We start from the raw sequence: 13,043 nt of genomic DNA on the forward strand, positions 1-13,043 counted from the left end.
TATATATATATATATAAAAATTTTTTTTTTACTGGGGATTGAACTCGGGGGTACTTGACCATTGAACCACATACCCAGCCCTGTTTATTATATTTTATTTAGAGACAATGTCTCACTGAGTTGCTTAGCACCTCACTTTTGCTGAAGCTGGCTTTGAACTCACAATCCTTCTGTCTCAGCCTCCTGAGCCTCTGGGATTACAGGTGTGCGCCACTGCGCCCAGCTGTTCAAAGTATATTGAAGTCCCTGTTCTACATGCAGGAGACAGAATGGGTACAAAATAATCAGAAATCTCTCTGCATTCCTGGAACTTACATTCCAGTAAGGAGGGGCAATGAACAATAAGCCAGGTAAACCAGAAAACCACCTTGTATGTTGGATGACAATAAATGCTATCCAGTAGCATAATAAAGTGTAGTAAAAGAGAAATTTGGGGTGAATTGAGTTGGTTTGCAATGGGATATATAATAAACAGGGCAAAGTGCAAGTAAAGACAAAGGAATGAAGGGAGTAAGTCATGTGCCTGTCTGTGGAAAGAGGAAACTGCAAGTGCAAAGGCCCTGAAGTTTTAAACTTCAGGTTTAAAGAAAAGCAGAGAGGCCAGTGTACTAGAACAAGGGGGAGGAGAGAGTGGTGAGGAATGAGATCAGAGGTGCTGGAGAGGGGTGGGGAATTCATGTAGGATTTAGATGGCATTTAGATTTAAATGGGAAGCCACCAGAGTGTTTGGATTGATGCTAATACTCCAAAGTCACAATAGGCCTCTGCTTATACTTGCTTCATTCCTGGACACCAGGTCACGTCTACTACATAAGTATGTGTTCTGGTTTGGATGTGAGGTGTCCCCAAAACCTTCTGTATTAATGCAGGAATGTTTAGAGGTGAATGATTGGACTTTGAGAGCTGGAACCTAATCACTCCATCCTAGTTTGGATGATCTGGGCAGTAACTATTGGCGGGGGGAGGTGTCATGCCCTGGAAGGGGACATCTTCCCTGTGGCCTCTAGCCGAGTCCTGGAGGTCGGGAGGGCTTCCCTGAGTAAGTGATTCCTGGTCAAAATCTGAAGGGTAAGAAAAGAAAAAAAGTGCAGAGAAGAGAGAATTGTCTTGGGAAAAAAGGGCAGTGGGCTGGAGCAGTGGGGGGCAACCCTGTTGGACCAGGCGGAGGCTGGGGCTGCTCTAAGAACTTTGCCTGAGAGCAGTGGGACATCCTCAGTGGCAGGTGACAGGTCAGGGCTGGGAAGGCTCCTTGCTCCATGTGGAGAAGGCCTGAATGGTAGGAATGGATGTCATCAGATGGCATAGTCATTAAGGTCCCTGGAAGCCAAAGCGGCAGTGAGGACCCCCTGCAGGTGCTGGGCTAGGAAGATGTGGGCAGAGATGCAGGGGAAGACAAACTGGACCCCTGGTATAATCAGCAGGACCCCGGCTGGAGGAGAGGGCCCTAGTCAGTGTGGCCAGCACAACACCAGGTTCACCTTGACCTTTCCCCTTGACCTTTCCGATTACATAATGCCTGCTGAGTTAATCATATTTGTCATTGCACTTGAAAATCTTGTCTTGATGATGCTGAGGAGCAAAGGGATAAGCAGTCTATTTTCAGAACCCAAAGAGGTTTAGGATAAAAAGTAGCTTTCAGTTTGCTGCTGTTCTTCCCCCATGTGAGCTGGACAGCGATGCAGCCGCAGGACCCCCTGTGAGGAGATGGGGCCTCAGCTAATGCTTAGAATTGCTGATGCTGCGGTTTGCCATCTCAACCTAATCCAATTTCCACTCTGCTCCTTAAATGGGATTTGGCTTTTAGACACTGAGACCTGGGTGCTGGGCATCCTCACCAGATCCCCTACAAATTCCCCACACACATCAGCCAGGGGCTGGCCTGTGACTTGCAGGGTCATCTGGTAGGACAGCACCAGCTGGCTCAAGCAGGGGCTGGCTGCCCATCGTCCCAGGACATAGGGACCCTCTCCTGACTCCTTCAGGCATCCCATCTTGTTGGTGATAAATCGCAAGGTATGTGACCACCACAACCCAAGCCTTCTCAGAACCCCTGGGCAGGCACAGGGAGAAGCAAGGAAGGGCATTTTTACCTAGATTGTCCCAGTGTGGTTTCCATAGGCTTTTGCTTGTGAAGGAGACTTGGAGAGCATTGAACTCCAGACCACTATGATGGCCTCTGGAACAGGTGGCAGACTGTGGGAAGGCAAGCCCTGCCTGCTAGCAACCACTGGGTGGGACTTTGGGGATTTTTTCATATGTCCTTGAAAACTGCTTTTATGAAGTGGTTCTGTGGTGGATTTCAAGAACCTTTTCTATTTATTTGCTATAAGACACAGTCATGATAGAATTTTAGATTCAACCTGGCTAAGTGTAACGACACCAAAGATCAATCGGAAAAGCAAAACTTTCTCACTGGAATCTAGCTGCACTTCCTAGTAAGCTACCAAGAAATGTTTAAGGCTTACCAAGAAAAGTAAAACCCACTTAAAACACACACACGCACACACACACACATGCATCCTGCAATGAAATATAAACTAAGCAAAGACCTTATTTTGCCAGGCCTAGGTGTGGGAGCAGGTAGAGGAAATGTCCAGTGGATATGAGCATCTCATGAGTAGGTTGTTCAATCAGGATGTTCCTGAGTGTCTGGTCAGGAGTGTTTTACCTTTTCCCAGCCCTCCAGCACCTGACGCACAGCCCAAGGTGGAAGGAGTTGCCAGCAATATACAACATGGCAGCCAGTGCTAAGACCAGTAAGTCCCATGTCATCTTCAAGAAGGTCTCCCGGGATAAATCGGTAAGTGGCACAGAAGTGAGTGACTTCATGGAAATTACTGTAAAGTAATAATAAATGGAGATTTTCTGAGTGTAGATACGATCAACAGCAAAACTCTGTGCGGTGCAGGGAAGCTCCATGGCTATTTTCCATCTCTGTCCAGGATAGTCAGTCGAGGGGACTCACAGGAAGGAGTGAAGTGCAGAAACACAGCTTCTCTCCAGCCTCACTGGGACTTCAGGCCTGCCACCTCCGTGTTCTAATCTCACTCTCCACAGCATCACCCCAACTTCACTGCTTTTCCTGGCCATCCTTGAACCCATGACTTACCATCTCAAACACTGTTTAGTCGATACCTGTGACTCCCATGGCCCGTGATCAGTCATGTCACCTGCCTGGGAGAGTCCAGACTGTGGATGAATGTGAAGTGTTCCTTATTTGCATCTGTTCCACAACCACGAATCACATCCCAGCTGGATCTTAAGAGCCACTGATGTGGAAAAGGCCCCTTTTGCTCCCATTCCACCATTCTCCACTGTGGCTGACAGCCACCAATAACCTGGCCTACTTAGCAGAGATGATGCCCTTCAGGGATCCATTGGATGGTCTAGGTGTTCCCATGAACTTCCTGTCATGGGGACCTGATGGAGGGCCCCGACCCAGCCTCTGAATGGGCTCCTTCTGGGTCAGCAGCCTAACTCAGCAATGTTCAATGCAAGTAATATATGTAATTATAATACTCTAGTAGCCACATTAAAAAATTAAGAGGAACTGGGTGTGGCGGTACATGCCTGTAATCCCAGCAGCTTGGGAGGCTGAGGCAGGAGGATTGTGACCCTGTGTCAAAATAAAAAATAAAATAAAAAGGACTGGGGATGTGGCTCAGTGGTTAAGCACCCATGGGTTCAATTTTGTGGTACCAAAAAAAAAAAAAGGAAGGAAAAGAAAAACCTAAGAGAAATTAAGAATTTAATACTTTTTTTGCAGGGGCGGGGGTGGTACCAGGGATTGAGCTCAGGAACATTCAATCACTGAACCACATCTGCAGCCCTATTTTGTATTTTATTTAGAAACAGGATCTCACTGAGTTGCTTAGTGCCTCATTTTGCTCAGGCTAGCTTTGAACTCGTGATTCTCCTGCCTCAGCCTCCTGGGCTACTGGGATTACAGGCTTGTACCACTGCGCCCGGCTGAATTTAATACTTTTAATACTCTTCATTTCACCCAATATATCCAAAGAACTATCATTTCAACACATAAACAATATAAAATTACCAACAATGTATTTTATATTCTTTGCTAAGATGTTGAAATGTGTCATGTGTCTTACATTTGCAGCAAAGGTCAATTGCAATGGCTGTATCACAGATGACCAGAAGCCACCTGGATCTACTGGCTGCTGAACTGGACACTGTGAATCTAGCTCCTTCTATCTGATTTCTGCCACCCACACTGGGCTTGACAGAAACTCTTCAGTGCTTATTGTGCCCACAGCCTTGTCCTGCCTTCTCCTCTCCCAGTTCATTGCCTTCATTAAGTACTCCAATTCTTAGGAGTGATCACTTGGGTGCCCTTCAAATTTTGATCCGCCAAACTCTTTCCCTGTTCGTGTCCATCTGTGATCTCAGCTTCTGGCAGGACAGGAAAGAAACCACGTCTCTAGTTTTCCTTGTCATTTTCCCACTTTCCCCTCCTCATACTTACGTAAAATCCTTTGGATCAAGAAATTTATTTTTCTATATTGGTAGCCACAGGGGGAAAAAAGAGAATTGTTAAATTAATATTGCACATGTTAGGATCATTTTATTGAGACCCAGGGGGCAAGTAGCAGTGACCTCAAAAGGAAGCACTGAAGGGAAGGGGAGGGACAAGAGCAGGTAGAGGAGTGGGGTGACATGATGTGAGACTGTAGCAATCTGCTGGGTGCCCACACTATGGTCATGTGCCTCTTCTTCCTGGGTAAAAATTGCCAATGGTCTTCAGGGTCTACCAGACCTCGTGAAGCAGTGGCTAGAGGCGGTCCCAGGGAATGAATCTTGATTATTCTGATCTAATTCTAACCATCTCATTCCTTGGCTCCTTGTTGGTTTAGAGTAGTCAGGTGACTGAGTTTCAACCAATGAAGATGAGAGGGGAGTCTGCTGAAGAGACCCTGGGAAAGATTTCCTGGCTCTTTTTAAGAGACTCCAAGAAGGGCTGGGGACCCAGCTCCCTCCCCTGTGCTCTCCAATCCTCCCTCCTCCCAGCCACAAACAGGCTTCCTCCCCGGCTGCCCTTGATCAATCACTCACTGTCCTGCCAATATGATCTCGGTCTAGGACACCCCCTGTAAGACAGGCTCATTCTCACAGAGTTGTGAGAATGAAACCAAAGAGCACCTTCAGGGTGGACACCTGATTTTTTTTGGGGGGGGTGGGTACTGGGAATTGAACCCATAGGGCTTCACCACCGAGTCACATCCCCAGCCCTTTTTATTTATTTATTTGTTTATTTTGAGAAAGGGTCTCACTAGGTTGTTCAGGGTGTGGCTGAGTTGCTGAGGCTGGCTTTGAACTTGTCCTCTTGCCTCAGCCTTCCCAGTTGTTGGGATTACAGGCATGCACTACTGGGCTAGACTCTTTATAGAGTCTTTAGGCTCAGATCTTTTTTTTTGAGTTGTAGTTGGACACAATACCTTTATTCAACTTATTTATTTATTTATTTTTTATGTGGTGCTGAGGATCAAACCCAGGGCCTCCCAGGTGCTGGGTGAGCTCTCTACCGCTGAGCCTCAGCCCCAGCCCCAAGGCTCAGATCTCAACAGCCTTTTCTGGCATTACCCCCATTTGGTGGCCATTTACCACAGAGGAAGGCCTGGCAGTTCCAGAAGCAACCTCTCCTCTGGGCCTTGCAATGTTGGTCTATTTTGCCGAGATAGCCACACTCAGCATCACTATCACTGGGCGGTGCTGTCTGTCCTTCAGCGTCCCAGCAGGTAGAGCCTCCTCTGAAAGGGAGAGCTTCACTCTCTTCTTCCCTCCTCTCCCCTCCCCTCCCCCTACCTCTGCACTGGCACTTGGCCCAAACAGAAGGACAGGGACCTGGAGGGTCTTTATCTCCAGTGCCAGCAGCACAGGTAGGATTTCCATAACCAAGCATGTGGGAAGAGTGAAAGAAGAGCTCACCTCATTCATGGAGCTTAAAGTGCTTCACACTGGAGCTGGGGGGTTCCTACTGAATCTTCTCTGCAAACAATAGTGCTTTCAACATCAGTCATGCTAGTAACCTCAAAGGCATAGGGACCCACTTCTGATACACTGCAGAGGAAAAGTACAGCACAAGACTTAATGCCAAGGAAAATGATCTAGATGTTCTTGGAAGTGAAAATTCGCATTGGAGAGGCTCGGGGAGGGGGACGCGCGCTCACTCCCTGATGCGCTGGCATCGCTCACCAGCCCTCTGTGCATCAGAGGCTGAAGTAGGTCTGTTGAGGGAACACAGCCCCTGCTCTCACACAGATCTGTCAAAAAGACCTTGGCTGTCAGGGGCATGCGATGGGCAGGACCAGGGAAGAGACCACGGCTGTCCTCTCCCACCCAGCTCCACCCCTTCCTTCCTCAGAGTGTGGGTTTAGGTTTCTCTGTCCAGAAGTTTTCCTAGTAGGATTTCAGGGACTCCTCTGGAGCTCCTACCTCTCTGCACAGTCCATAAATTCTTTGAACACAGAAGTGAGATGTTTCAGTCCACAGCTAGAAATAGAAGCCTTCCCATGCAAACAGGTGGCAGGAGACCCATTGACATAGGTATAATTTTCTACTAAAGTATGAATTGACAAGTTACCTGGTTGATATCAGACTTGGTTTTGATGGGGAAAAGGAGGTGAGGAAAGGAGTGGGAAGAATTCCCACCATCCAAAAGGGCAAGAAAAATGCTTGGAGCTGGTGCAGGAGACTGGATGGAGCACACCTTGCCTGAAACCCCGTTTTTGCCCACAGCCCAGCCAGTGGTGAAGAAGGCCTTGAGGAGCTGCAGAGCCAAGTGGCTCATCTTTTCAAGACTAATGAAAAGATTTGTTGGTTGTCAATTTGCCATTTAGAATGTACACTTGTTCTTCTTGCAGGTGACCATCTACCTGGGAAAGAGAGACTATATAGACCATGTCAGTCAAGTAGAGCCTGTAGGTAAGTGGAAAGGTATTGTGTGTGTGTGTGTGTGTGTGTGTGTGTGTGGTGCTGGGGATTGGAACCCAGGGCCTTGTTCATGCAAGATAAGCACTCTACCAATTGAGCTATAACCCCAGCAAGTTGGAATAAAATTTAAAATTTGTTTTCCTTTATGTCATCAGATAACTTCCTGTTTTGTATTTTTAATAATCTAAGTAAAGAATTAATAATTAAAATATCAGGGAAGTGCCACTGGCTGACTGGAAACAATGTTTCCAGTGTGCAAGGAGATGAAGGGACTCATTTCTACAATATACAAGGAATGCTCAGAACTCAACAGTAAACAAAAAGCATCCAATTAAAAAATGAGCAGGAGATAGACATTTAAAAAACAAAGATATTGATAGTAAGCATTTGAAAACTCAGCATCATTAGTCATGGGGGAAATACAAATTAAAGCCACACTGAGATGTCATTACATGCCTATCAAAATGGCTAAGATGGCAACCCATACTTGAAATACCAGCAACTCAGGAGACTGAGACAGAAAGATCCAAGCTTGAGGCCAGCCTGGACAACTTAGTGAGATCCTATCTCAAAAATAAAATAAAAAGGGCTGAGGATGTAGCTCAGAGGTAGAATGCAGAATGCTTTTGGGTTTTATCCCCAGTACCATAAAGAGGGGGGGGGAATAACAAATGCTAATGAGGGCACAGAGAAACCTGATCGCTTCTAGAGGTTGGTGGTGGGAATGTAAAGTAGTCCAGCCTCTCTGGCAGCAGTTGGATAGTTTCTTTAAAAACCAAACATGAAGCTGAGCACGGTGGTACACACCTATAATCCAGTAGCTCAGGAGGCTGAGGCAAGAGGGTCTTGAGTTCAAAAGCCAGCCTCAGCAACTTAGCAAGGCCCTAAGCAACTTAGTGGGAGCCTCTCTCTAAATGAAAAAAAAATTAAAAGGGCTGGTGATGTGGCTCAGTGGTTAAGCACGTCTGGGTTCCATCTCCAGTACCAAAAGAAAGCAAAATATAAAAAAATAAACATGTACTTCCCATCTGACCCAACGGTTGCATTCCTAGGCATTTATCCCACAGAAATGAAAACTTAGGGTGCTGGGATTGTGGCTCAGTGGTAGAGCACTCACCTAGCACGTGCAAGGCTCTGGGTTCGATCCTTAGCACCACATAACAATAAATAAAATAAAGGCATTGTGTCCAACTATAACTTAAAAAATATTTAAAAAAAAAGAAATGAAAACTTAGGTTCACATAAAATTTTTTAGGGCATGATTGTTCCTAGCAGGTTTTAAATCTCCAAACTGAAAGAACCAAAATCTCTCAGTAAATGAGGTTCAATAAAGTGAGATCCATTTGTGCCACGGAGTACACAGTAAAAAGAATGAGCTATTGAATAATGGTGGAATGAGTTAGACATCATTACCCTAAGTACATGTATAAGGCACAAATGGTGTGAAAATACTTTGTGTACAATCAGTGTTTTGAAAAATTGTGCTCTATGTGTGTAATATGAAATGAATTGCATTCTGCCATCATGTATAACAAATCAGAATTTTTTTAAAAATGAGCTATTGATACCCTTGAAACTCAGAAGCCTTGAGGATGATTCGGTGAGTGGAAGAGGCCAGTCCCAAAGGACCACATGCTGTAGATTCCATTTATACAATGTTCTCAAGATGATAAAATTATAGTGAAGGTAGCTGCCAGGGGCTGAGGATGGTGCAGGTAGGGGATGGTGGGACCACAAGGGTAGCCAAGGGGGTCTTTACGGTGATGGGACAGTTCTCCATTTGGACTCTGTGGTGGTTAGACAAAGCTCCGCAAGTGTTAACATAACATAGATCTATGTACACACCTGGTATCCTGGTGGGCTTCCTGCTACTGTGCTGTAATCATATAAGGTTTAACACCATTGGGGGATGTAGGATAAAGGATACTGGGCATCTCTCTGTGAATCTGTAATTATTTCAACATAAAAAGTTGAAAAAGAATCCAGGCACAGTAGTCATGCCTGTAATCCAGCAACTCACAAGGCTGAGACAGGAGGATTATAAGTCCAGGCCAGCCTGGGCAATTTAATGAGACCCTACCTCAACAAATAAAAAGGACTTGGGATGTAGCTCAGTGGTAGAGAACCCTGGGTTCAATCCCCAGTACCAAAAAAAAAAAAAAAAAGAAAGTATCTTCTGCTCTCCTGATCTAACCCTTGCTGTTCTCTCTCTTGGTCTAGATGGTGTGATATTGGTAGATCCGGAGCTTGTGAAGGGAAAGAAAGGTGAGCAGAGACCTTGTCCTCTGGGCTGTAAAGGTCAAGGCTCCCAGCTGGCTCTGGGAAAGAGGCATTTGTGTGGGGAAACCACGCCTGCTAGAGGCAGGAATAAAACCCAAAATTTATTTTTATGCGTTCTTGCAATGATTCTGAACCACAGTGTCACGGTGCCCTTGAGATTTCTGTAGTTGAGATGTGTGTGGCAAGCCATTTATTACTAATGACTGTTGCATAAACTGAATCAGAACAGATTCAGCTTATGCTGTGAGAAAGTCGCTGACTCAGTTCCATTCTAAATATGTGGTTGCTACTGGCAAACACAAGGCCTTATTGTAAACCTGGGATGTGCCCACAAGCATGACAGGTATGGGCCATTAGCAGCGATGGGGATATGGCAAGAATGGAGCAGAAAAATGTCCTGCTCTGCCATCTCTACCTTCCTGCCAGGTGGAGCCTTGCCAGCCCATGCCCTTGGCCACAGAAGGTTGCCTTATGTCAAGGAAAGCCACTGCCCGGCGACAGCAGGCATAAAACTAGGTCCTCTGGGCATTTTGCTTGATTACTAACTTTGAAGGTGGACTGGGCAGGTGGTCAGTAGATTCTCTGAGCCAGCAACTAGGGCAGTTGCCCTTATTGCTGACACAGACGAATCCTTAAGCAACAGCTTCTGAGGGCCTAGAGGGGCCACTTCTGTTATGCCTTACACTCAACAACTGTGGGCTTTGTGTCTTTTTCAAAAAATGCCTCCTGAACTTCCACATGATTCTTTTGGTCCACTGGGATCACAACTTTAATCAAATGGAATTTTCTAAAGGGGTGATTTAGAGAATGCTTTATAAGTTTCAGAGCGATGTGCAAAGAAGGCTCTAACTGGAGACTTTTGAGGTTGGTTTCATCTTCCTGCTTGGCCAAAGGCCCCTCCGGCCCCTCCGGTCCCTCCCTCAGCCCTGTCTGGTGGCAGCTCACATCCTTTCACTTTCCCTCTGCCTTTTACCTTCACCCTTAACTCTGTCCAGCATCCTGAACCTCCGGGCCCAAGCAAGTAGCACTGTCTTAAAGTTCCCCAAGTAGCCTGAGCTGGCGGGCACAGTGGCGAGGGGTGGGATGGAAAGACAGCGGGCTCAGGTGGACAGTGCCAGGTCCTTGGTCCACAGATATCTACCATCCTGGCAAAATAATGGGGTTGCCAGAGAGATGTTTCCCAATCCTCTGACAGTCCCCTTAGGGTCATGAAATTTAACTCCCAGGAAGGTACTGATTCTCTCCAAATATGTGCACCAGCTGGGAAGTACATTTTTCTCAGATCCATTCCTTTCCAGACATGAAAGTCTGGGGCCAATGGTGTGGTGTGGTCACCCTGCTGCCCACTTATCCCAGTAAGGATGGCATCAGGCTGTTGGGGGCACGTCCAATGAACCAAGCTCATCCCTATCTGTCTCTTCTTCCTAGTGTTTGTCTCTCTGACTTGCGCCTTCCGCTATGGCCAGGATGACATCGATGTGATAGGCCTGACCTTCCGCAGGGACCTGTACTTCTCTCGGGTCCAGGTGTACCCTCCAGTGGGGGCTGCAAGTGCCCCTACGCAGCTGCAGGAGAGCCTGCTCAAGAAGCTGGGGGGCAACACTTACCCCTTCCTGCTCACGGTGAGTGCTCCTGACCCCTGGCTGGCCGCCTTTATCTATGGCTCCTCATAATGGGAATGAGCAACAGGAAGGGAACAAAAGAAGGGCTTTGTGTCTTCTGGCCTGTAAATTGCACCCTTGAAAGAAATTCTAGATTGCATGGTCTTTGATAGTCTTTTTTTTTTTTTTTTTTTTTTCCAAATCCTTGAAAATAGCCTCCTGCCTTTGAAGGCACCATTTCAACCTGCCCTTTAGATATTTCCTTTGTCTGACTGCCCAATTAGATGAGTTCATGCTCTTGCTCCGCTTATTCAGCTATAACAACAAATCTGCAGAAGTTTCCCTGGGCTGGCCTGGGGTGTTCTTTGCAAGAAAGTTTCCCAAAGGACAGGTGAGCCTAGTGGAATAAGAAACCATCTTTAGCCTTGCCCATAGCTTGGTGGCTTATGTAACTTTAACCTGTCACCTCTCTTGAGGCCCATATCTCACCAGTGACCCTGCCTCTCAGGGTGCCAGTGCCCGGCAATGCAGGCAGTGTGGATGGGAGCTCTGTGAGGGAAAGCTTCTGCCAACCTTCTTCCTTGATGCTTGTCTGTTGTGATCATAGTCCTCCAGAGTGATATGGCTCAGCCTGATATGGCCCTGCCTCAAGCTCCAGTGTGGACAGCCTCGAGCAACTCTCAGAAAGAAGCCAGACACGGAAGCTTCTTTCATGTTATCATGTGGTTCCATTTACGTGAGGCAACAGGAATAGTCATTTAGACAGAAAATAGGAGAATGGCCCTGGAGGTGGAGGGGGGGACCAGGGGAGGGGAGAAATGGGCAATTAGTGTCCAGTGAGTAAGGAGCTTCTGGTTGAGATGATGAGAAAGTTCTAGAGAAGGATGGTGGTTGTTATGTGAATGTGTTTAATGCCAGTGAACTGTTACTTTTTTTTTTTTTTTTTTTTTTTTTTAGTTGTAGTTGGAAACAATACCTTTATTTATTTATCATGTGGTGCTGAGGATCGAACCCAGGGCCTTGCACATGCTAGGCGAGTGCTCTACTGCTGAGCCACAACCCCAGCCCAAACTGTTCATTTAAAATCGTTAAAATGGTAACTTTTATATTCTTCTATTTAACCACAATTGTTTTACAAAATCTCTATTAAGCCAGGCATAATGGCACACACCTGTAATCCCAGTGGCTTCAGAGGCTGAGACAGGAGGATCCTGAGTTCAAAGCCAGCCTTAGCAAAGGCGAGGTGCTAAGCAACTCAGAGAGACCCTGTCTCTAAATAAAATACAAAATAGGGCTGAGAATGTGGCTCAGTGGTCAAGTGCCTCTGAGTTCAATCCTTAGTACAAAAAAAAAAAGTGATTTCAGATTGATACTTCCCTTTCTTACAATGCAACATATGGAATTAATTGGCTCAAATGGTGTTGAAATGTACAAAGAAGAATATTTATTGCAGCATTGTTTATAATGGCAAAAAAGTAAACACCATTTTCCAGGCGCAGTGTTGCATGCCTATAACCCCAGCAGCTCGGGAGGCTGAGGCAGAAGGATCTGGAGTTCAAAGCCAGCCTCAGCAACAAGGAGGCACTAAGCAACTCAATGAGACCTAGTCTCTAAGTAAAATACAAAATAGTGATCAGGATGTGGCTCAGTGGTCAGTGTCCCTGAGTTCAATCCCTGGTATCCCCAAACAAAACAGTAGAGACCATTTAGGTATCCAGTGAAGTGGGTTGGCTGCATTAAGTGCACGTTATAGAAACTCTAAAATGGTGGTGCCAGACAGGGTTTCGCCACACGGGAATGGTCTGAAAGCTTTCTGATTCCGGGGGTGCCAACGAAGTGAGGGAGCAGAAGCGTGCTCAACATTGCGCCATTTCCACGAACACTGACACCTGAGCACACACTTGCGCATGTGTCTGCCCCAGAGCTTCTGGATCGACGCTAACCTGGATGCCAGGTGTGTGGTGGAACAGGCTCTCTTATTTCTTGCTCATCTTCTTCCTTTTCCCACTTCATGTGATGATTCTGTGTCACACCTTAAATACCCCCTTGGAAAGAAGTGATTTTTTTGTTTGTTTCTTTCCAGTTTCCTGACTCCTTGCCCTGCTCAGTGATGTTGCAGCCAGCTCCACAAGATGCAGGGAAGGTGAGTTAACCAAAACACGCCGTGGGTCCTTCCTTCCCTCAATGCACTGTGTGTGTGTGTGTGTGTGTGTG

At 46.4% G+C, this 13,043-nt stretch overlaps 1 protein-coding gene across 1 annotated transcript in view; it reads left to right on the forward strand.

Annotated features, from left to right (window-relative positions):
• The first annotated feature begins 413 nt into the window (after positions 1 to 413).
• The window catches only part of Sag (S-antigen visual arrestin), a 33,047-nt gene continuing 20,417 nt past the window's right edge, over positions 414 to 13,043 (forward strand). Inside the window, exons 1-5 of the mRNA XM_015481585.2 lie at positions 414 to 2,800; positions 6,879 to 6,939; positions 9,169 to 9,213; positions 10,657 to 10,850; positions 12,913 to 12,972. Of these exons, the coding sequence (XP_015337071.1) occupies positions 2,636 to 2,800; positions 6,879 to 6,939; positions 9,169 to 9,213; positions 10,657 to 10,850; positions 12,913 to 12,972 (525 nt within the window). The 5' untranslated portion in view covers positions 414 to 2,635. The remainder of the gene's footprint in view (positions 2,801 to 6,878; positions 6,940 to 9,168; positions 9,214 to 10,656; positions 10,851 to 12,912; positions 12,973 to 13,043) is intronic.

Source organism: Marmota marmota, unplaced genomic scaffold (genome assembly GCF_001458135.2).
Source record: "Marmota marmota marmota unplaced genomic scaffold, marMar, whole genome shotgun sequence".
Lineage (NCBI taxonomy): Eukaryota > Metazoa > Chordata > Mammalia > Rodentia > Sciuridae > Marmota > Marmota marmota.